Below are 20,818 nucleotides of genomic sequence, written 5' to 3' on the forward strand. Positions count from 1 at the left end.
CATCAGAAAAAAAAAAGGAAAATTGTAGCAAAACCTTTCGATTTTGCGGGCCTATAAGTTGAATCATGCATTCATGAGTTTTGTTTTATGTTCTCCTTTTTCTATAAGAAGAAGACAGTCATGGCTCATACAAAAGGTCAGCTGACGTGTGTGTGGAGCATAGTCGAGGTCACATCATCCATCCATGCGTTCCACTTTTCTGATCAATCGTTTTGCTCGAATCCCACAAAACGAATTTATAACAGAGAGAGAGAGAGAGACGAATTAGTTGTACGACAACGATTTTATTAAGACCACTAAATTAAATATACGTTATTGACCGATGCGATGACACCGACAGTACAACGTGGCAAAATAATGGCAGCACGCGTACAATGCGGCCGATATGTAATTAACGATAATAATAATTATTTATGGCTGGTGATCATACATTATTGGGAAAGGGTGCCGCATACGGTTGGATTGAGTAGATCTCTTAGGATCAAATCTCATTAAATAAAAAAACTCATATGTCATGATGATGTTGAAAGTGAATATAAAGAACTCAGCTTTGATTCAAGGAACTGATTTGACCACCACCATCGAAGTTTGCAGCATCGACTGTTGATGGACGACCCAAGTCAGACATCACCATAATTGTACGACAATTGGGTGGGTCCATGTGATTCCTAAACATGTGCTCGTCGAACCCTATTCGAATTGGGCATGCGAAATCACAATCGGGTCGATGGGATTGTTCGTCGGGGTATGGCCATGCCACGGCATCGTTGTGGACACTCGTGAGGCGAGACAGGGAGCACGGGGCCTTCAACCGGGAGAGCGCCCCGTGGATGATTTAGGAAGCAATAATTCATTGATTTCTTTTGTCGTTATTTGTATGGTATCGAAATTAAACACAAGCTTTGCTCGAAGTTGTTGGAAAGTACTATAAAAAAAAAGTGATAGATTGTAATAATCGATGAGAAAGAAAAATCAAAATAATTGTTGCGTCAGCCATCGGAGACATTCAAAATTCGCAGACACGTTTGACCCAACCAAATAATCGTGTGTTGATTTTTTTTTTCATTAAAATAATACAATCAATTGTATTTTGTTTATTAAATGTTTATGTAATAAGATAATTGGGGCTCAATGTAATCAATCGTATAAGCTTACGTGGTATTTTGATGCCACTTGTTGTCCCTCGGCTGCATCGATCGTATCATATTCATCAGATTTAACTCGAGCGCGTTCTCAAGTCAGACGATCCACACTTGGGAAAATAGAAACTGAAATTTTAGGGATAAGGATGCAATTTTGAGATCATCGCGAGCGCCGTCCGTCTCTCGACGCCGACTTCCCTCGTGAGAACAAACCGGTGCGCGTCGACTCCAAGCACAACCTGGTCAACAGCAAGGACATTGCGATTCTCCTTCCACGCGCACGCAATAGCACGAGGAGCATATTGAAGACGGCCATCGTCCTCGTTACTCCACCGATAATTATATGCCGATGTCACGAATTTGTCTGACGTCGAGTCGTGGGAGCCATACATCTCGTCGCTGCCACTTCAGCCATCAAAGGCCCTTGGACTTTTGTTCGATTCTATGGGAGCCAGATAAGAAGACGTGTCTCTCGTCCTTGCAATCGACTGCAATCGTGTTGGGGGTCGGTCTGTTGTAGCAATGGCGGAACGAGCCGCGCCCTTGTTAGCGCCGTCGGAGGAGGCGACGCACCACGAGAACTGCCCCGGCTGCAGGCAAGACCGGCGGAACCGGCTCCATCTGGGGATTCCTTACCGCGAGTTCTTCTACGTGTGGATCGTCGCCCTCTGCTCCGGTACGACCCATCATGAGTCCACTGCCCCTTGGAACCCTTTTCCGTATCGGTTCTTGTCTCAGTGAGAATCTTGAGATCGCCTATTTAAAAAAAAAAACTTTTATAATGCATATAATATTTTATTTGTATGAATGTATGTCGTTTTTTTCTCTTTTATTTTGTTTCTTTTTTTTTTCCTCTTTTATGCGAATAGGTTTGGTCGCAGTTTGTCTCTGAATCTTGTTCTTCAAGCGGTAGGAATGTTTGCTGATGCCACAGACACAATTTTACCCAAGTTTCACCAGTAGAAAGTGAAATCTTAAGAAGGCTCTGTTGGTACTTTTGAAAAAGGAAAATCAAAATAATTGTTGTTCCAAATGTTGCTTTGCCAGTAGTTTATTGCCGTACATAACTTCCTTCTACATGATCTCTAATTTGTTTCTTCTTATTGATTTTTCAGCCTTACCGATATCATCATTGTATCCGTTCTTGTATTTTATGGTACGTTCGGCACAGATCGAAATCTCAACTTTTTTTTTGTACTTGATGCATATGTCAGAAAATACGTACCTACCCGAAATATCTTTCTCCAGTTCCTGTGGCTTTATACTGTTGGCTGTTTATTGTGATTCATTCAGATACGTGACTTGGATATAGCCAAAAGAGAGGAAGATATTGGTTTTTATGCAGGTTTTGTTGGTAAGATCTCTGTTGCTTTGTTTGCCACATTATTAGAATGAAACATCATGGTATTACCGTATCGTGAAGGAAGGAAATCAGCTTTTGCATGCTGACAACATCTTGTTTTTCTCTTCTTTTGAAGGATCGGCATTTATGTTAGGAAGAGCTTTGACTTCGATACTCTGGGGAATGGTGGCTGATCGCTATGGAAGGAGACCAGTTATTATGATCAGTCTTCTTGCTGTGTAAATATCTTTTTTTATGGTTTGTTTATCAATAATTGTTGGGAAATAATCCACATGGATATATCAGGCTCTGTCTTTGCTTGGTGTGTTCTGTGGTGTCCTGAACTCGACCTGTCTTCTGATCCATCTCAGAATTGTGTTTAATACGTTATTTGGGCTTAGCACAAGATACTGGATGGCAATCATGACAAGATCTTTTCTTGGTTTCTTAAGTGGATTGCTTGGTCCGATACAGGTGATTATTCTACTATGTATTGATGATCAAGTAATTCTTACGAATTCTCTCGATTTTAGCTCTTACCTCACTGTAAGCTTTTGGTTTGAGCGCATTCCAGGCTTATGCCTCAGAAGTCTGCCGAAAAGAGTATCAAGCTCTAGGATTGTCAGTTGTAAGTAGTAACTTCATATATCTATTCCTTTGCTTCCCTTCTTTTTTGATTGATGAGGCTAGCTTGCTTAAATCTGTAATGCAATTTTAATTTGATATGCATTCTAGGTTGACACATCTTGGGCCATGGGTTTGATTTTTGGTCCAGCTATTGGTGGTTTTCTCGCACAGGTAACATTTCCAAAATATTGAATATAAACAAGGTATCCATCACGGCCATGTTGCCTGCATCACAGTTGGTGTGGCATCAGTGTTGAGCGTGCACCTGTCTAGATACCTTGTCCATTGTAGAATCCGGTTGCATGCTCACCATACTGTGGCCTCAGAAAGTAAACCACAGGAGAAGCATCATCTATCAACAAAATTTGAAAGAGTAACACAGAAAGTGTTGTGAACTCCTGAATGTGGGACTAAATCTCTGTCCAGCATGTAGACATTCTTCCGGTAGGGACCTGCAGAATATGTTGAAGTCACTAGTGATTAACAACAATCGGTTATGTTTTGGCATGATATTAACATTTTATTGTGTTGATAAATGATGATTGTTTTTTTTTTCAGCCTGCAGAGAAATATCCAAATATATTTTCTGCAGAGTGTTTGTTTGGGAGGTAAACTCATAATTGTTTGTCTCATTGCTTTACCAACCATACCTTATCCTAAGATATGTTTTCATGTCATAACTGTAGGTTTCCTTACTTCTTACCCTGCCTCTGCATTTCACTGTTTTCAGTTGGTGCATTGATAGCCTGCTTTTGGCTTCCTGTAAGTGCTTTCATCCAACAGTAATCAGAAGAGTTTTATGATTTTCAATTTTTGTCACAGGCCGTCTCAATTGTGTGCCATACTTCATTTTTTTCTTTTCTTAATCACACAACTTGAAAAGGATGTTCTAGTTCTGTTTATTTGAGACTTGCTACTCCTTTTCCAATCATGCCATTTAATTAATAGGGCAATAAGGTATTATTGAATGCTTCTAACTAACATGCAAGACAAATGACAAGGGCATGTTTATTTACAGTGTACATCCACTTCAGGGTGGCATTTCAAGCTAACAACAATTTTGTTTGCCTTAATTTGACTAGTAGTTTGTTGATCTTCTGAAATTCTTTTACTGTAAACAATAAATATTTTGAGACTTTCAACGTGATGATTCTTTTTACAAATTTATTTTAGATCCTTCACATAACAGTAATTTTTATGCTCTATCTGTTCTCTTATCCATATTGGGATCTCATATATACAGGATCTTATGCAATCAAATTTAGCTTCTTATAGGAGCAGTAGCAGACCTAGAAGTTAAAAAGAGTCTTAAACATTATGGATACCTGATGAACTAACATAACTCAATCAAGTCCTTGTAAGCCTTATACTAGACCTAAAAAAAATTAAACTAAAAAAGTGTAATAATTCTAGTACTTCATATTTTATTTAATTAAATCAGAGACCATACATTATTAAATCTATCTTTTAAAATCTATTGGTTTTGCAGGAAACTCTGCACATGCATGGTGAAAGTAAAGTGGAGGATGAACATATTAATGTCCTGGAGGCATTATCAAATGGTTCTAACTTGAAAGGATACAGAGGAGAAACTAAACAAAGAAGATTGTTTTCTGATCAAAGTTTATTAAATAATTGGTTGTTGATGTCATCAATCATTGTTTATTGTATTTTTGGACTTCAAAGTACGGCATATTCTGAGGTAAGATTGTTTATTTGATCACACAAGTCTATGTTGAAGTGCTATTGATTGATGTCACAATTTCAGCATCTTGTGGTGTTGATTTTCTTTTTTCCAAAAGCTCAACTGTCATACTTAAACGATTAATATCCTATGATCAGTGTGCGATTTTTATGAAACTTTGACTGGGATTGTTCTTTTAAGAGATAAACAGTTGGATTTATGGAAATATTTTTTATTCTAATATTTGACATTTTTGTTCTGTTAAGAGGAAATGATAATAACTCTATCGAGATGTTACTATCTTCTTTTCTTTATTTTACTCTCAGTTGCCAGTTTTCTGTTTCCAGATTTTCTCTCTATGGTCTGTGAGCAATAAAAAATATGGAGGATTGAGCTTTTCATCTCAGGAGGTGGGAATGATACTTGCAATCTCAGGTACATAAGTTCTTGAAATTTCTGAGACAGTTGATTCATAAGTAGTTTAAAGTTAACTGTTCTGCAGTCACTTGGTTTGAAGGCAAAAGGTTTTTCATAGTGAAACTGTGCATCTCAATTCTGACTATTTGATTTATTTGCATGTACAGTAGTTAGCGTGTATTTTCTTTAGCCAAGTTCTATTATGTTACCTATCTGGTGTTGTGAAGTCAAAGCAGTGTCGTCTGTTTTGGGAAAACTTGATGAAATTTGCATATAGAAGACATAGATGTACTTTTCTTATTAATGACAAAACAGTGTATTGTCGACTGGACAGTTGCTGTAGAGTTTTATTCCACCGGCTAACAAGATTCAAGTGACTAAGGAGCTGATTGGCATGTTTCCCAGATATCAGATTGCTTACCAGTAATGGTTCATTGAATTGCCACAAGCACTTGACTATTGAGTGTAGGCTCGTAAGATTGTGCTTATTGCATTTCTTGGCTCCTTTGCCTGTCAAATATCTGAGAGTTCATCAGCACTTCAGTGATACCAGTAGGATGACCTCGGTGAAGCTGACTGCCCATTTTATGTTGATTGAATTAAGTGGGCATGCCATGAACTTTTCAAAGTGAATGTAGATACATGCATTATTAAGTATGTTCTGTTCATTCTTGAATTTTTTTTATGGAATCTGATGCTTGCTTAACATTTGGTATTAGGTTTCAGTCTTCTGGTTTATCAATTAGTTTTGTTCCCACATATTGAGAAACATCTAGGACCAATCAATTTAACCCGTGCGGTGGCGGTATGCAATCTTTTTCTCCCTTTTTGTAATACTTTGATATTATGATTGATTTGTTTTTCTTTGTGTGATGCCGTGCTCTTTATTATTTTTAGGCTTTGTTGATACCATTGCTTGCAAGTTACCCATTCATGACAAAGTTATCTGGATTTATTCTAAAACTGTCAGTAAATTGTGCATCTTCATTGAGGAGTATTTTCTCTGTGAGTATCAATTGAACTCGAACTTGTTTATTTTGAATAAGGTGGTGACCTTTTTTTCAATAACATTACTTGCAACCAATGTTTTCTAGCATATAAAAAGCTTCTCAGATTTTTAGTTGTAATCTCCCCAACTGACTTTTTATATGTTGTCTGCAGCTGTCTAATACTTTGAACACTATTTTAATTGATAACTGTCATGTACCGTTTAAACTCAATTATATCTGTCAATTTGTCAACAACACATTGTATTCTTTACCACAATAGGTGTTAACCTCCTTAAGTTAATGCAGATATATATGCAATTTGCACTCCCTTTTCTCATGCAAATTAAATATGTGTGTAACTTCATATCATTGATTTGGATTGATAGTTGAAATTGCTTTTATTAGGAAGTAAAATAGTTGCTGTTTTTCCTTATTGGAGAGTGTTCTAATTTGCATCTATCTAATGAATACAGTCAACCATCACTGTTGGATTGAACATTCTGCAGAACAATGCTGTGGTAATTTTGTCCTTCTCTATTTAACATGTATTCTTTTCGTTGTTTTAGACAAATGTGCACTGTCAGGACATCTGTGTTTTGACTTAAATCCATGTTCGCAGTCTCAACATCAAAGAGGTGCTGCAAATGGTATGGCTGTGACTGCTCTGTCCCTGTTTAAAGCTTTTGCTCCAGCAGGTGCAGGAATTTTGTAAGTATCTTATGTTGCTTGTGGTTCAGTGACCTAAAAAAAGATGAACTTTTCCTTGTAGCTGATTCTCAATAAATAAGGTGTTGTTTTATATTTCATTAAACAGTTTAGTTTCTTTGTTGTTTTACCCCTTTAAACAGTTGAAATTGCTCCCAAAAGATTCTGGCATTGTCCTGTGGTTCCATGTGTTCCTTAAGGTTCCTTATTAGGTTACTTTAGGTTACCATCGACGGATAAACTTCAGATGAACCTTATCAGATATAAGAATGGAGGCAATTATTTTCAGAATTAGGACCTAGGCTATCAATAAGCGTGACTTTTAAATTGCCAAGCAATTCAACTGTTAGGAAGCCTTCTGAGATGGGTTATAGGAGATAATTGGTTGGTGATGTAAATGATTGTCACCGAACTCATTTTTTCTGAAGTAGCCCTGTTTCTTATTCTCAGATGGTTCTTGCATTAAAGTCATAACTCTGTAAGTTGGTGTTTGATTCTAAGGTCATAAAAGATGAAATCTGTATTACATGAAATTTGGGCTTCTGTCAGGTAGACACTGTGTACTGATTTATGCAAATTCTTATGACTCCAGTTCAAAAATGTTTTAATCCAATAGTGCTTTCAAATTATTTTCTATTTCTTTACTTGCCAAAAGGACCAACAATTAACTAAATTACCACCGCTATCATTCTTTGGCTTATAAAAGATGGTCTTTCGACCTGTCTTTTCTTCTGGAGAGGCTAGTGATGCAGATCTGATACTGCAGATAGTGATATAATTTCCAATATGACTTACAATCATGTAGTTTGAAACATTTGGCAAGTGTCCCAACAGAGCCAGCATACAGTTTGTTGACATCTAGGAACCATTGAGTTATGAGATCGAGAAGCTTCAGTAAACTAACCATGACCAAACTTGGAAATGGAGAGCAGACTTGAATTCTCTTATCATCGAGAGTAAATAGGCTTAGGGGTTTAAATCATTAAGGTTCAAGTATAGTAAGAAGGTAATGCTGGAAAAGGAGGGTAAAAGGAGAACATTGGGATCTTACAAGTTCTTGCTGTTGGTATAAGTGTAAGAATTCTCAGATTCCAAGTAACTGAATAAATATTGTATTTTCTACCTGAAGCTGCAGTGTTAGATAATAAATTTGGATAGTCTGGCTAGTCAGAGGCAGAATGTCATCAGTTTTGTTCTGAAAACACAAACAAGAATAAGGTTACTGGAATTAATAAAATTGGCATAGGCAGCATAGGATAATGGGTTTACAGGGCCAGCAAGTGATAACTAACTGTTGCTCAATATTCAGATGATTTGATCTCGACAAACATGGTTGCAACATTCCACTTCTCTTAATTGATAAAAAAAGAATTGATACACTTCTGTAATAATTATAGCTTAAAATTTAGAAATATTCGACACCAATGATTAAGAGTTGGAAAGTACGGATGAAACATGAGCTACACGTTAATCAACAGATTGTGTAGCATAATTATCTATGTTTTGCGTGTACACAAATTGAAAGGATTTTGGATGAGTTTTCCTAATATCTAGAAATTTAATGGATCAAGATCTTAGATAAACATAGTTACTGTCATGCCTTCTCCAAAAGCTGAGTCTTCTTAGCAAAGTATAGAAAATTTTGCTACTGATAATATGTTCATTTTCCAGGCATATGTCATGGCTACAAATATTTATGTTGTTTTCCCTTTTTTTTATTGGTTATTTCTCAGGTTTTCATGGGCACAAAACCATCAAGGTGTTTCCATTTTGCCAGGTATGACTTAATTCATGGAAGATATAATGATATTTTACTTGGAAGTGTCTGGGAAAGGCTGTTAATTTGTAAATGGAATAAAGTCTTGATTAAGAAATTTGTTGATTAAAACAACTCCACTGCAAACAAAGTGTCAGTCCCTTTATGTAGGCCGAAGCCATACGGTCATCCAAGTGGAATAAGAGCCATACATACTAAATATTAACCGAAAACAGAAGAGGATCAGGAACAAATATCTAACAGAAAAAGTAGAAGTTGAGCAAAGATGCTAATTTAATGGATGATCTATATATCAGACCAAGAACCTCTTTGCAAGCTATATCAAGTAGGTTTAGCCTGCACAATCTTGGTCCTGCTGCACACTTAGTTTTTTAATTGATTAGACAGTGAGCTCCTAGAGGACTGACTTGTGAATTATCATCGTAGATTTGCAGTCAAATAAATGGTTTTGTTCAGAAATGATCAACGTTGATTCTTTTGTTAATCGAAGGTAAATTTCAGCAGAACTAACTTGTTTGTTGGGATACAGGTGACTATATTGTTTTCTTCGTCTTAGACATGGTTGGGGTCGTTGGTCTCTTATTGACCTTCAAACCCTTTCTGACTCAACCTGGTAAGAAGAAAACCACAGTAAACACATGAGTGTTTCTATGGGAGGAGTGCTACGTGAGTTGCAGAGTTGCTGGGACTAGATCAGGACACGATATAGAGTGCCTTATTTTTATTATTATTTATTTTGTTATATGGTATTTTCAGAATGAATTTATGATGTTGTGTTGTCTAATATGTTGTAAGTTTTCATCACAATTGTATTGTAAAGGAGGGTGGGCATTTGTACAGGGAAAACAAGCAGCAAGAAGGCTTTAATCATGCTGTCAAAATAAAAAGGAAAACAAAAAAATGAAGAGAAAGAAAGAAAGGAAAAAAGAGAAAGCCCATTAAGTGTTCATCTTTTTTGATGTTATCAAGAAAGAAGCTTTCAGAGTTTGTCAAAGCTTGACTGTCATAAATGTACTTGGTTTCAAAAATTACAACCAGGTGATGATCGGAAATCTCCGAAGATGACTTCAACTGGTTCTGCCACTTTGCCAAGATTTATTGCTGAGCATATCCATACACATTCTTGGAGTTTCTGTTAAATTAATTTTTATTTTTTGAGTGTCTCCAGCGTGTAAGCTGATGCATGTTGATCGATATGGCAAAGAACGGAGGAGATGTAGCCATCAGTATCTTCACAAAGCAGGCATGTATTCCATCATTCAGCTGCTGGCATGCTTCACCCTTCTCTCTCCTCCCTCTACCATCATCATATCTTCACAGACCAGGGCACGTGAATCTCATCTGACATGCGAAGTCTCCTCCTCCGCTCACCTTCGTCTTTGGTGCTCGGCAAAACTTAGTGGGTGCCTGAGATCAATGATGTCACTCTACGCTCCTCGGCTCTCCCTCGACCGGTGCACGGCTCAGAAGCCGATAGAGTGGAATGTTAAGGACTATCGTCATCTTACTTCTCCTCTCTATTATCATAAACCGAAAGAGATGCCTTCTACAATGCGCTTTCAACATAGTTAATGAGCAGCAGAAGGAAACTTCACATTGATCTCTCCGTTGCTTTTTGTTATTTAGTAGATTGTTCATAGGGTTCCTCCATCAAAGAACTACTAACTCGAGAAGTTGGTGTGGCTTTCTCGATGTCTCCATGCCATGTTCCACACATCTGCTCTCACTCCAACAGTAGAAGAAGAGAAGAACATGTTCATCGATGGTGGTCCTGCTCTCACTCCGGCGAACTGAACTGTTATCCTGGGATGCGACTTTAAAGTTCCGCAGGACTACGTGGGTCATGTCTCCTCGGCCAGTTACAGCATCATTGTCCCCTACCCCCGGGCCCCACCACTTCGACCTTTTCTCCTCTTTATTAAAGACCACAAACAATCTTTATTGAAGACGACAAAAAGCTACTCACTATGGGCCACCGCTGGACTTTACATCGCCACCGTCCGTCCCCATTCACCGTCGTCCGATCGGATCATGCGTTGGTGATATTCTAAGAGGATGAACTTAATCCAAACAATCACGATTCATTTGGTTAATGATCGACGTCATACGAGAGAAATCAAGAGAGGCAAATGCTATGATTGTGGGATGAGTTGATAGGGTGTATATCCAGCTCGGATCGGGCGAGCGAGCGAGCAAGCAAAACAATGTTGTTCGTGACTTAAAAGTCTTTCACCTATCAAATAGGTCGAATCACAGCCGTCCGATGTGAATTTGAATTTTGAGGCGATTGGTGTCCGCAAACCACCAAGACGAGTGATCGACGCGCGAGAATCTGCAGAACGTCTGTTAGCGTGAAAATGGCATCCTGGTAATTTTGAGATGGTCCCAGCAACAAAAGCCTGGCTTCGCTCCTTCCTGCCACTCTCTCCGTCTCAACTCCTCCCTCCTCCTCGCGAAGAAGCTAAAGAGAAGAGAAGAGAAGCGAAGAGGGGAGAGGAGTCGGATGGGAAACGTGGAGACGATGCGAACCTCGTCATCGCGCCGGGAGATGGGGTCGGAAAACCGCCCCAACACCATCGGTTGCATGTCCGGCATCTTCCACCTCCTTTCCCGTCACCACAACCGCTCCCGTAAACGCCTCACCTCCGGTAACCACACATCTCTCTCTCTCTCTCTCTCTGAAGGCCGTCCTAACTCGCCGTTTACTCCCCGTTAAAACTTCAGCGAACAGGAAGGAGAAGCCCGCCGTCGCACCTCCATCGAGACCAAAGCTGCCACCTCCGCGGCCGATCGACGACGAGGAAGGGAAGAAGACGGAGCCCCAGCGGTGCTCCTGCGAGACGCCGCGGAGCCCGACAATCCCTCAGGAGATACGGCGGCGGCCGGCCGCGGCCGTCGCCGCCGCATCCCCCGATAGTCCCCGTCGACCTTCGGCACTGGTGGCGAGGCTGATGGGGCTGGAGGACTCGCCGGCTCCGCCGGTGGCAGCGGCGGCGGACAAGCGGCGGGAGCTGCTGCGGGCGCTGGAGAAGTGTGACGAGGACCTCCAGGCCCTGAGGCGGATCATCGAGGCGGTGCGCTCGGCGGAGATCAAGGCCAAGGTGGTCCCGTCGGCAGGCGGACCAGCGGGGCGGCTCGAGTGGGACGGCGGAGATCCCAAGAACCAATGCAACGGCGAGCAACCGAGTCCCGTTTCGGTTCTCGACGCCATATCGTCTCCTCGGAATCGGTCGAACGGATCCCCGAACGGTATGTCGCGTCCCGCTTCGTACCCGTCAAATAATTTAGGTCATCACGTTTTACACGAATCGTGATGCAGAGAAACAAGAAATCACGACCGCTGGATTGAGGATGGCGAAGCCGCCGCCGCGCTTAGGTGCTCTCTTTGTTGGTATGCATATTACATACATACGCTTCATGCGTGCGTGCTAATGCCGTTGTGCAGGCGAGGAGAGATGTAATGCTGCCCAAATCTGTTCTTTCTACGGTCGGATCTCGATGGAAGCGATGCCGCGGGTGGTGGAGCCGAAGGGACGGGCGATCGTGGAGGACTTGGGACCGGCGAAGCTGACAGAGAGCGTCCGACAGCAATGGCGAGGGCGGAGGAGGCGGAGGAGCGCGAGCCGGGCGATGGGGGAGAGCGTGGAGGAGGTGTGGGAGGACGGGGTGTGGGAGGAGAGGTGGGAGGCGGGGAGAGTAGGGTTGTGGGTGGAGGCTGACATCACGTGGGACTTGGTGGAGGAGCTTGTCGTGGAGCTGTTTGGGTGGTGTCTCAAGTTGTCGCCTCCGCCGGGGACCTGTAGGAAGAGGTTGTGCTTCTAGTTGCATGGTAGCTTTGCTCACCTCTACAGAAGAAGCTCTTGTGCCAGTACTGCCTGCAAATGAATAAGATACTAGGAGAGATGATACAAGAAAACATTGTACTCTCTGGTTGGAGAAGAAGCTATCGGTGTTCATATCAAGCGAGAAGCTGGCTGACGGACGTCGATAGTGATGGCCAGATCAACCGTGAGGAGTTAAAGTTGGTTAAAGAATGATTGAAGCGCGCAGGTGAGAGTCAGTTAGGAGACATTCCAATGATTAGTGTGGATAGTTAAGTGATCGATTGTGTGTTACCGAATACAGTATCGGGAAATTTCATGGTAGATCCGTAAAAGAAGAAGGTGAACTGCTCTGGTGGTGGGTAATTTTCCATACGACGGTAGGCATGTGAGTTAAAAGAAGGTGGCCCTTTTGGTTCCATTAGTCGTGCGCTTTTCCTTTTTTCACGCGCTATGTACTGGAAGGAAGTGCGTGTCTGTCAGGTGGTGCTTGTTTTTATCCAATTTTTGTTCATGACAATCTGTGCGATCGCATGGTATCTGTTTGTTCCCTCTCGTGGTTCTCATGGCATCTCTCATCATTTTGCCACCGGAGTTGCTGCTTTGGCTACCCAACATCACCACTACTGCTGCTACTACTTGGCGGTACGTAACGTATTGGTCCTCATCTTCCTTCTATAGCTCAGAAATCAATCCTCTCTGCTCGCATGCTTACTGGGATATCCTCCGAAGTAATCCAAAGTAATAAGAGTGAAGTTTCTTTCCGGTGAGGTGGAGAAAATATTGGTTAGAAGATACCTATGCTTGCTTGCAATGGACGGAGAAAGAACAATAACTGTAACAATAGTCAAGCCATAGTTTTACTGCACAAACTAAAGGCTCCCACATCAAGACGTTCGTGAATGATTTCCTTGGAAAATTCAACTGCTGCGCGACAAAGGAAACAGTAAACCAGTCAGTTTCAACCAATCTTCGACACGAATATAACACAAAGAAAAAGTTCCAACCCTTTAACCTCGCTGTAAACATTGATATCTGAGAGGAAAAAATAAATAAATCCAATAAAAAAAGGGATCTCCACAAAATAAAATAAGTAAAAGATATTTTAAGAACCTCCTAATCCATCTAACGACAGTTTGAACACAGATCCCCTGGACAGTTCAGCTGCCACCTAACAATAGAAGTCTTGCAGAACATTTTGTGACATTCAAAAGACAAGCAGCTGATAATTTTAAATAGCATGCCCATGAGAAAGAACAACCCACCAGAATATATAGATTCCTCTCCTAGTGTGGCCAAAAAAACCACATTCTTTGCACCAGTTATCTACACTACGAATGAACATATAGCCCTAAAAGCTCTTCTGAAGAAAATGATAATCTTCACCAACTCCATATGTACATAAGTAGAGCATACTCTTTCACATGTAAAAGGATATCCAGCAACAGCAAATGTCTCCCTCGAAGAATATACACTCTACAGCCTCTAACTTAGTCCATTGGAAATTGTTTGGTACAGTAATCTAAGCTGAGTATTCCACTTGTCTATGGCAGTATATTTCTTCAGTCCCTTTGACCTGTACAAGAGAAATTTACTAATTTCATATCATAAACGAAAAACATATAAATGGAAGCTAGATTACAGAGGAAATTGAATGACCTGTCACTCCGCTCTAATAGTCTGTTGACTTGATCAATGTGACCTTGGATACAGTTGTCCAGAATCAAGGAGACCAAGAGCTGCTCTACATCTTTCTCTGGCACATTGAGTTCCTAAAAAGATGGAGCCAAATTTAACCCCAGCGGAGACAGGAAAGTACTTTACAAGGGTCCCATACCCAATTAAAACTTAGTAAAGCAGCAACCACAACTGCCAGAAAAACAAACTTGACAGTAATCGGAGGCAAAAGAACACAAAAATTGCTCTTTGAAACCCAAAACAGATGACTTGTGCAGTACTTTATAATCTAATGTTTGAAGCAGTAACATCAGATCTAGGATTAAGCAAATTCTGCACATGCAGTAGTGTTCTGAGACGAAGCCTTTTTTAAGTGCAGTAAGCAGAAATTCAATCGTCTCAACAAAAACGTCTTTCACAAGTCTATGATGAATGAATTTATGTATGTTCAATATCCCATGCACATTTCACATTTGTTTAAAACTGCTAGTAAGTAGTTAGTAAGCTACTTGTGTGAACACGATAAGAAAGAAAAACAATCACCTTTGAGATGAATGGAATCCTGATTCGAGTGTAGGGTTTTATGAGCTTGAGGAGAACTTGGGTTCTGATATTCTTCAAAAGATCCTCAATATAGTTTCGGATGAAGGGATCATCCATGATTGTTCGTCTGTTACTCTGCAAAAAGCAACTTCGGCCTAGCTCAGAATGCATGTAAATTATCATGTTTCCAAGTCAAATGGTTAACAACATAGCACAGACTTGTTACCTTCAAGATTTTCTCAAACTCCAAAATCTCATTTCGCTGATATGCTGCTATCAGATTTGTCATTGCCAAGACCTCAGGATCATTCTTGTATCTGCATAAGGTTTACAGCAAATCTTTACACGGACCAAGTCTCAGAGAATAACATTGATGATTGTGAACCTCAAGAAACTTACAGCTTTGCCTCTTGCCCATCAAATGGATTCACTTCAGATTCCACCAGCATGTTGGCAAGAACCAAATATCTGATGTGTGATCCAACATATTATAGAGAAATGAGAGCTGGACTGTAATAATTATGCCTCCAGATACACAATTCACGAAAATAATGTTAGATATTGACATTGGATACGACGCTGATTTCCAGCTTCATCGTAATTCTTGAAGGCTTCAAAGAAATCAGTGGCAGCTTCTGCCCATTGTCTCTCAGCCATGTGCATTTTCCCGCCACATTCATGAATTATTCCCATGATTCTTGGATGGGGTATTGCAGACTTTATGGTAAGAGCCTTCTGATACAGTTGCTGTCATAGACCATATATTTAACAAAGTAAACACAATTCAAGAACTTGAGTTGAAGTTAAAAAACCAAAATCAAATAAATAACAGAAATAATGATAGCAACCTCAACCAAATCCTTACGTAGAAGCACTAATAGAGAAATCTTAGCACAAGTGTGAAGACCGGAACTAACCCATTAACCAAAATGGCAATCTTTACTGGATCTTCATGAAATTAATGAATGATAATCGGATCATCTTCCGAGGAATAGAAAGCAATCCTCCATCTGCTCTTCAGATGAGAATCCACAACATAGAATTTACCTCTGCATAACTAGTCTTTCCAGATAAGCTGTATCCTACGTAAATAAAATTGATGGAAGATTATCCATTATTTTTGTTAAATGTATGCTTCCGCTTATATAGTCCTGCATACTACATATGTATCAACTATATATAGTTATGCAGGCCGTATAAGCACCCCAGATAAGCATCAATATGGAATTGGATAATTGCAAATATTTTTGCTATGATATTGTTTAACAGTATCAAATATGGTCAATGATAATATTTTAATCACATACATATATACACCTTCACATATCATATCACTTAATAACTTCTTTAAAAGTTTAATATCATTCCATAAGTTTTTTATTCGATCATACAATATTCTATATTTATTTATTTTATACTCGATTATATTTTTCAAATATTTTCATATGTATCACTTGTGTGCTCATATAAGGTTTGGACAGAAGGGGGTCCTTGACAAAAGGAGTAGCTTACTGGTATTTGAAGGTTTGCACGAGTACAGGGCAAATTCTAATATTTAAAGGGGTACCTGGGTGATGGAGGGTAAACCGATGAAATTCCCCAAAAAATATTGTTTAACAAGTATGTATAAGCACAATAAAAATCTGACATAAAAAGCAATTTCACTTTTGAAGGCAAGCTAATAATAAAAGGATTCAGATACAGTAACAGGAATTGGCAGTAACATGTTATAATGTGCTGAGATTAGAAAATAAGAACAATAACTTTAATTGGATCATTATTGAGGACTCATCAAAAAATCTTCAGAACACAAGTTGAGCTGTAGATTTCATAATTCAGCGTACATATACATGTTAAAAGTTTGATTGCAAGATAAAATGATGCTTTGCAGTGCTTAACACACTACATAAATTAGAAAGAAAGAAAACTTAGCAGCTAGTTAGATCACCATTCATTCTGTTACCATAATTACCATTCCACATGAACATCATTATCAAAGGGAACAATTGTATCCAAGTCACCAAGGTTTTATTTCAAGACTGCAAAACATGTTTTTTCTGGAGCACATCAATTCATTTTATGATAATTATTAACATATTTTTTAGAATAACTTATTGACAAATTCAACAGCAACAACTGAGAAATGAGAGAGGCAATAAAGTGAGAGCATAAAGAATATCCAACCTTAAGTTTTTTGTTATTTTTGGTCTGAGTATACATTTGAATCTCAATAGCATAGACCTCTAGAAGTTGTGTGCCTTTTTTTTTATCATCGGTGCCATCTTCTCGCTGGCAGGATTTGTGAAGTTCTTTAAATATCTGGATGAATCAAAATATCAGTTAATGAATCTAAAAGCAAGCAATTCTAAGGAAGATTTGAGAAGTTTTATTTGAAGATATAAAATTACCTTACCCATTCGTCCATATTCACCCATGTCAAACCAAATTGTGCAAAGTTTAAGATTTGTCTTAAACCAAAGTCTCTGCAGACACACCAAAACTAGATTGCAATTCATCAAAACCCAACAGTAAGTAACAAATAGTATCCATGGATACATAAGAGTAAGAACATACCTCATTCTTTGCCTCCTCAAGTGCCTTTAGTGTTGTCTCATAGAACTCCTGCAGAAGACCAAAATTCTGATTTGCAGAAGCCGAAACAAAATCCATTATGTTGTTTATACATTTTTCACTGTAGTTACATGTAACAGCAGATTTGATATATGTCAACATCTCCCTGTAGGCTGTCACCATCTCTTTGTACTTGCCCAACCGATAGTATAGCTTAACTGTTTGTTTGAGAGCTTCGAATCCCCTGTTCAAAAGGATAATGATCACAATTTAGATGCAATACATAGTTTAGGATGGAAGACCAAGAAACAACAGCTTATAGTAGCAAAAAATCACATCATTGCTGCACCTGGAACTTATCCAACATTTGAGCTAGCATATATGGTATGCCAACATTTTCAGAATCTATTAGGGTGGCACCTCACCTTCAATTCAACACAAACTATTTTGCCAAAACAAGGATTATAAAAAGAAGCATTCTACCTAAATAAAAGCTTTTAAACCCAACAACCGATAAAAAAAATTGACATTTCAGTTGAGAAACCAGTCAACGTGATTTGGTCATTAACTAAAAACACGTCACACATGCAACTGAAATAACATCTGGGAGTTCATGTCAATTACTCTTAAGCATTAGGTATATGCAAAAGTGGGAAGATGACCAAGTTCCACAAGTATCTCCATCCTGCATGTGCATGCCATACAACCATTAATTGACAAGATTAATTTGCACGAATGATTTTCTAATCCACATAAACACAAAACTTTTTTCCTGTGTCACGTATCTATAAATAATTGGCAGAAAGACATGAGATAAATGTCTTCGTAACCCACTAAAGACATTTTAGCCTTATTCACATTCCTAGGTTACAGATATCCTTATGTCAGTGTTTTTAGTTCTATGCAGTGATTTCATATCAATGTGATATTTGTGGCTAAACAGAAATATGCTAAACAAGTTGCTACTGATGGAGACCGATGCTAAACAGCGTTTTCAATATGATGCAAGTTAATCGAAATGAGAAAGAGTGGACTGAGAAGAGAAATAACTGGTGACTGTGGAGGAAGGTGGGGGAAGGAGAGAACAACGGACAAAATGCAACGACAGACAGAGCATATGAAGGAGGCGAATGAGGTTGCCGATGACAGCGAATAGAGCTCTTTTTCTAGCAATGGACGGAGCGTACGAAGGCGATGGACGTATGGTTTCACTTTCGCTTCTGGTTTCTTTCCCTGGAGGACAGGGTGTGTTAGGGTACATTAGTTGGTTCAGTTGAACCAACTTGTCTAATCAAACCCAAGCTCGTGGCCGATCAGATTTGGCTTGGGGTGCCCCCTCGAGGCACCTGACACCTGGGCTCAAGTGAGTGCCCAAGCGGCGATTCATTGAAACACCTCGCCCCAAGGTTTTGCGAGGCGCTCGGGTCTTGCCTAGTCTTGCCCAAGCGCCTTTTGAAAACACTGCCTTATGTTCAAGATAAACATGTTTCTTGTAGCCACTAATGATTAGGCTTTTGTTTGCACATTAAAACAAAATGTGACCCTGAGCCATTTGCCAACCAAAACATCTGTGTATCCAACCATCTACCACATTAAAAAGAAATGTAACACCGAGCTACAAGTTACTGTATAGCGTCATGTACCTCATGTATTCTACATATATCATGCATCTTATCAAACAAAGCACAACAATCTCCTGGTAAGTGGTTGCTGTCCCATGGAACAAACCATTGACAATGATAAATGAGTCATATATATATATATATATATATATATATATATATATATATATATATATATATATATGTGTGTGTGTGTGTGTGTGTGTGTGTGTGTGTGTGTGTGTGTGTGTGTATGTGTGTGTGTGTGTGTGTGCGCGCACTATGTATAGACACATTATATATGTACACACACACATATATATATACATGTGTGTGTGTGTGTGTGTGAGATAGGGAAGTTACGTAACATTATATATGTCCACCATTTCAGCATATTACAGAAATGCACATCATCTCAAGACAACATCAAAATTAATACAAACACAATTTGACATTGAAAATGATATTACTTTAACATGCACAATCAGTTACCATAAAGAAATATAATCCAGGATCTCCAACAGTTAATGGCAGAAATGACAATTAAATGTTTTATCGCATAAAAGAACTTATTGCACCAACCATCATATAGAATAAGCTGACAAAAGAGTCATATAAGCTAATACATGTTGCCTTTATCGCATACTAAAACTCAACAGGGAAAAACCTAGGATGGTCATACAACAGAGAGCTGTGTTCCTTGTAGAGCGTCTTTCGTTGCTTGATATATGATACAGTCTGCAGTGCACTTTGTGTAAGCTTATGAAAATTATGGAGAGCTATATTCAATCTTAGTGGACTGCAGAGTGTAAATGCAAATTATGGGTCATTTAGGCCTGATTTGTTACTGCAATTGCACACTGTATGGAATCAAGTGTGATCCAGATTTGGGTTTGGCATTTGGGCTCACTTATAATATTTAGTTCAAGTAGTAAAAGTGTTAGCTGGAGAGATTGCCCTGCTTTTTCTGGCCTCACAAGTCAGATATGGCTTCCAATGCCATGGGGATCATTTTTTGCAGATTTCACATTAATTCAAGCTCATTTATAATTGGGCTGCAAACAGAATAGGAATATATAAGATTTACCCACCTGCTTATAAGGATGATTAGCCGAGCAGTTACGGACTTGCACAAAATGATTGCTAAGTGAGGACAACAAAATTTGGCTACCAACAACGATGGAGATACAGATACCTTTGGCAGTACGTCCTTCAGCCACGATCTTAATGGATAAATTATGAAAGGATCGAGTTAGCCTTGGTAAATTACACTCTTTGGTGGGGAGAGAAAAAGAAAACAAAGGAAGGACAAAGAGACGCCATAGGGTGATCACCTTTAGAGTTGTAGTATTGGTTCTCGATGTCAACATCCTGCTCCTCAGGCTCCTCGTCGGAGTACTCGAACCCGTAGTCCTCCATATCAGCATCTAACAGACCAAAAAAGACAACATTTTCAGGACAATATGCCAAAAAAAAAACAAAAAAACAAAAACAAAAACAACAACAAAGTCAGTATAACACACTCATTCTTTGACAACCATTCATGAAATAGGAGGTCTAAATCCAATCCGGAAACGAAGATATAAAAAGACTCGACCAAAACAACCCTGAGACACAGCTGCCAATAAAGATCTACAACGAAAGCACCAAAAAAAAAAAAAAAAGACGATGACAAGTCCCGAAAACATCAAAAGGAAATAGAAAGAAACCGCAAGATCGCTTACCGGAACCCATGGTTTGCAACTAAGGCTTGGTCTGGTAAAAGTATCTGGAGCTTTATACGGAAGGGTTTCAGAGAAGAACCGCGAGAGCGGGAGGAGAGAGCGAAAGAGAGAAAGACGAGCCATCGAGTTCGACCAAATTGATCGGCCCCGTGACGGGAGGTCGGGCCCTAAAACCTTAACTGGGGCGCAACCACGCCC

The 20,818-nt window shown here is 39.5% G+C and overlaps 3 protein-coding genes and 1 long non-coding RNA gene across 5 annotated transcripts; 2 read left to right on the plus strand and 2 right to left on the minus strand.

Annotated features, from left to right (window-relative positions):
• The first annotated feature begins 1,339 nt into the window (after window positions 1-1,339).
• Window positions 1,340-9,754, plus strand: LOC135641790 (protein ZINC INDUCED FACILITATOR-LIKE 1-like). 2 transcript variants are annotated; one of them, XM_065157506.1, is made up of 17 exons: window positions 1,340-1,818; window positions 2,258-2,298; window positions 2,436-2,496; window positions 2,621-2,723; window positions 2,856-2,958; window positions 3,059-3,112; window positions 3,220-3,282; window positions 3,670-3,719; window positions 3,798-3,873; window positions 4,601-4,813; window positions 5,143-5,230; window positions 5,932-6,017; window positions 6,110-6,217; window positions 6,675-6,719; window positions 6,821-6,909; window positions 8,640-8,683; window positions 9,524-9,754. In XM_065157506.1, exons 1-17 carry the CDS (start codon window positions 1,665-1,667, stop codon window positions 9,565-9,567), a joined length of 1,422 nt encoding a protein of 473 aa, XP_065013578.1. In that variant the 5' UTR covers window positions 1,340-1,664; the 3' UTR covers window positions 9,568-9,754. The 2 variants fall into 2 exon arrangements, with proteins under 2 accessions (XP_065013578.1, XP_065013577.1); XM_065157505.1 differs by having other exon boundaries at window positions 1,342-1,818; window positions 9,213-9,754.
• A 1,320-nt stretch (window positions 9,755-11,074) lies between these two features.
• On the plus strand, window positions 11,075-13,024 carry LOC135639787 (uncharacterized). The gene is made up of 4 exons (XM_065153693.1): window positions 11,075-11,331; window positions 11,408-11,932; window positions 12,003-12,059; window positions 12,129-13,024. The coding sequence occupies exons 1-4, from the start codon at window positions 11,187-11,189 to the stop codon at window positions 12,503-12,505; spliced, it is 1,104 nt and encodes a 367-aa protein (XP_065009765.1). The 5' UTR covers window positions 11,075-11,186; the 3' UTR covers window positions 12,506-13,024.
• A 565-nt stretch (window positions 13,025-13,589) lies between these two features.
• On the minus strand, window positions 13,590-18,943 carry LOC135640770 (COP9 signalosome complex subunit 2-like). Its single transcript, XM_065155505.1, has 10 exons — window positions 18,939-18,943; window positions 17,299-17,539; window positions 17,133-17,207; window positions 16,909-17,043; window positions 15,288-15,471; window positions 15,124-15,196; window positions 14,951-15,041; window positions 14,725-14,859; window positions 14,164-14,276; window positions 13,590-14,080 (listed from the first exon to the last, which is right to left on the minus strand). Exons 1-10 carry the CDS (start codon window positions 18,941-18,943, stop codon window positions 13,990-13,992), a joined length of 1,143 nt encoding a protein of 380 aa, XP_065011577.1. The 3' UTR covers window positions 13,590-13,989.
• A 509-nt stretch (window positions 18,944-19,452) lies between these two features.
• LOC135640988 (uncharacterized) lies at window positions 19,453-20,809 on the minus strand. The gene is made up of 3 exons (XR_010497512.1): window positions 20,621-20,809; window positions 20,231-20,323; window positions 19,453-20,119 (listed from the first exon to the last, which is right to left on the minus strand). It is a non-coding gene; the product is annotated as an uncharacterized LOC135640988 (long non-coding RNA).
• Between the last annotated feature and the right edge of the window lie 9 nt (window positions 20,810-20,818).

The sequence above is a fragment of the Musa acuminata genome, chromosome BXJ3-6 (assembly GCF_036884655.1).
Source record: "Musa acuminata AAA Group cultivar baxijiao chromosome BXJ3-6, Cavendish_Baxijiao_AAA, whole genome shotgun sequence".
NCBI classification, from domain to species: domain Eukaryota; kingdom Viridiplantae; phylum Streptophyta; class Magnoliopsida; order Zingiberales; family Musaceae; genus Musa; species Musa acuminata.

What these genes read in the sequence shown, in the direction of transcription:
- LOC135640770 (XM_065155505.1), bottom strand. An exon ending in AGTTTGAGAAAATCTTGAAG is followed by an intron (nt 14,860 to 14,950) that starts GTAACAAGTCTG and finishes TGCTTTTTGCAG; the next exon opens with AGTAACAGACGAACAATCAT. An exon ending in CTATTAGAGCGGAGTGACAG is followed by an intron (nt 14,081 to 14,163) that starts GTCATTCAATTT and finishes TCTCTTGTACAG; the next exon opens with GTCAAAGGGACTGAAGAAAT.
- LOC135639787 (XM_065153693.1), top strand. Translation starts at nt 11,187, where the DNA reads ATGGGAAACGTGGAGACGATGCGAACCTCGTCATCGCGCCGGGAGATG. An exon ending in CCGTAAACGCCTCACCTCCG is followed by an intron (nt 11,332 to 11,407) that starts GTAACCACACAT and finishes TTAAAACTTCAG; the next exon opens with CGAACAGGAAGGAGAAGCCC. An exon ending in GTCGAACGGATCCCCGAACG is followed by an intron (nt 11,933 to 12,002) that starts GTATGTCGCGTC and finishes ATCGTGATGCAG; the next exon opens with AGAAACAAGAAATCACGACC.
- LOC135641790 (XM_065157505.1), top strand. Translation starts at nt 1,665, where the DNA reads ATGGCGGAACGAGCCGCGCCCTTGTTAGCGCCGTCGGAGGAGGCGACG. An exon ending in TTGGTGGTTTTCTCGCACAG is followed by an intron (nt 3,283 to 3,669) that starts GTAACATTTCCA and finishes TTTTTTTTTCAG; the next exon opens with CCTGCAGAGAAATATCCAAA. An exon ending in CATTGAGGAGTATTTTCTCT is followed by an intron (nt 6,218 to 6,674) that starts GTGAGTATCAAT and finishes TAATGAATACAG; the next exon opens with TCAACCATCACTGTTGGATT.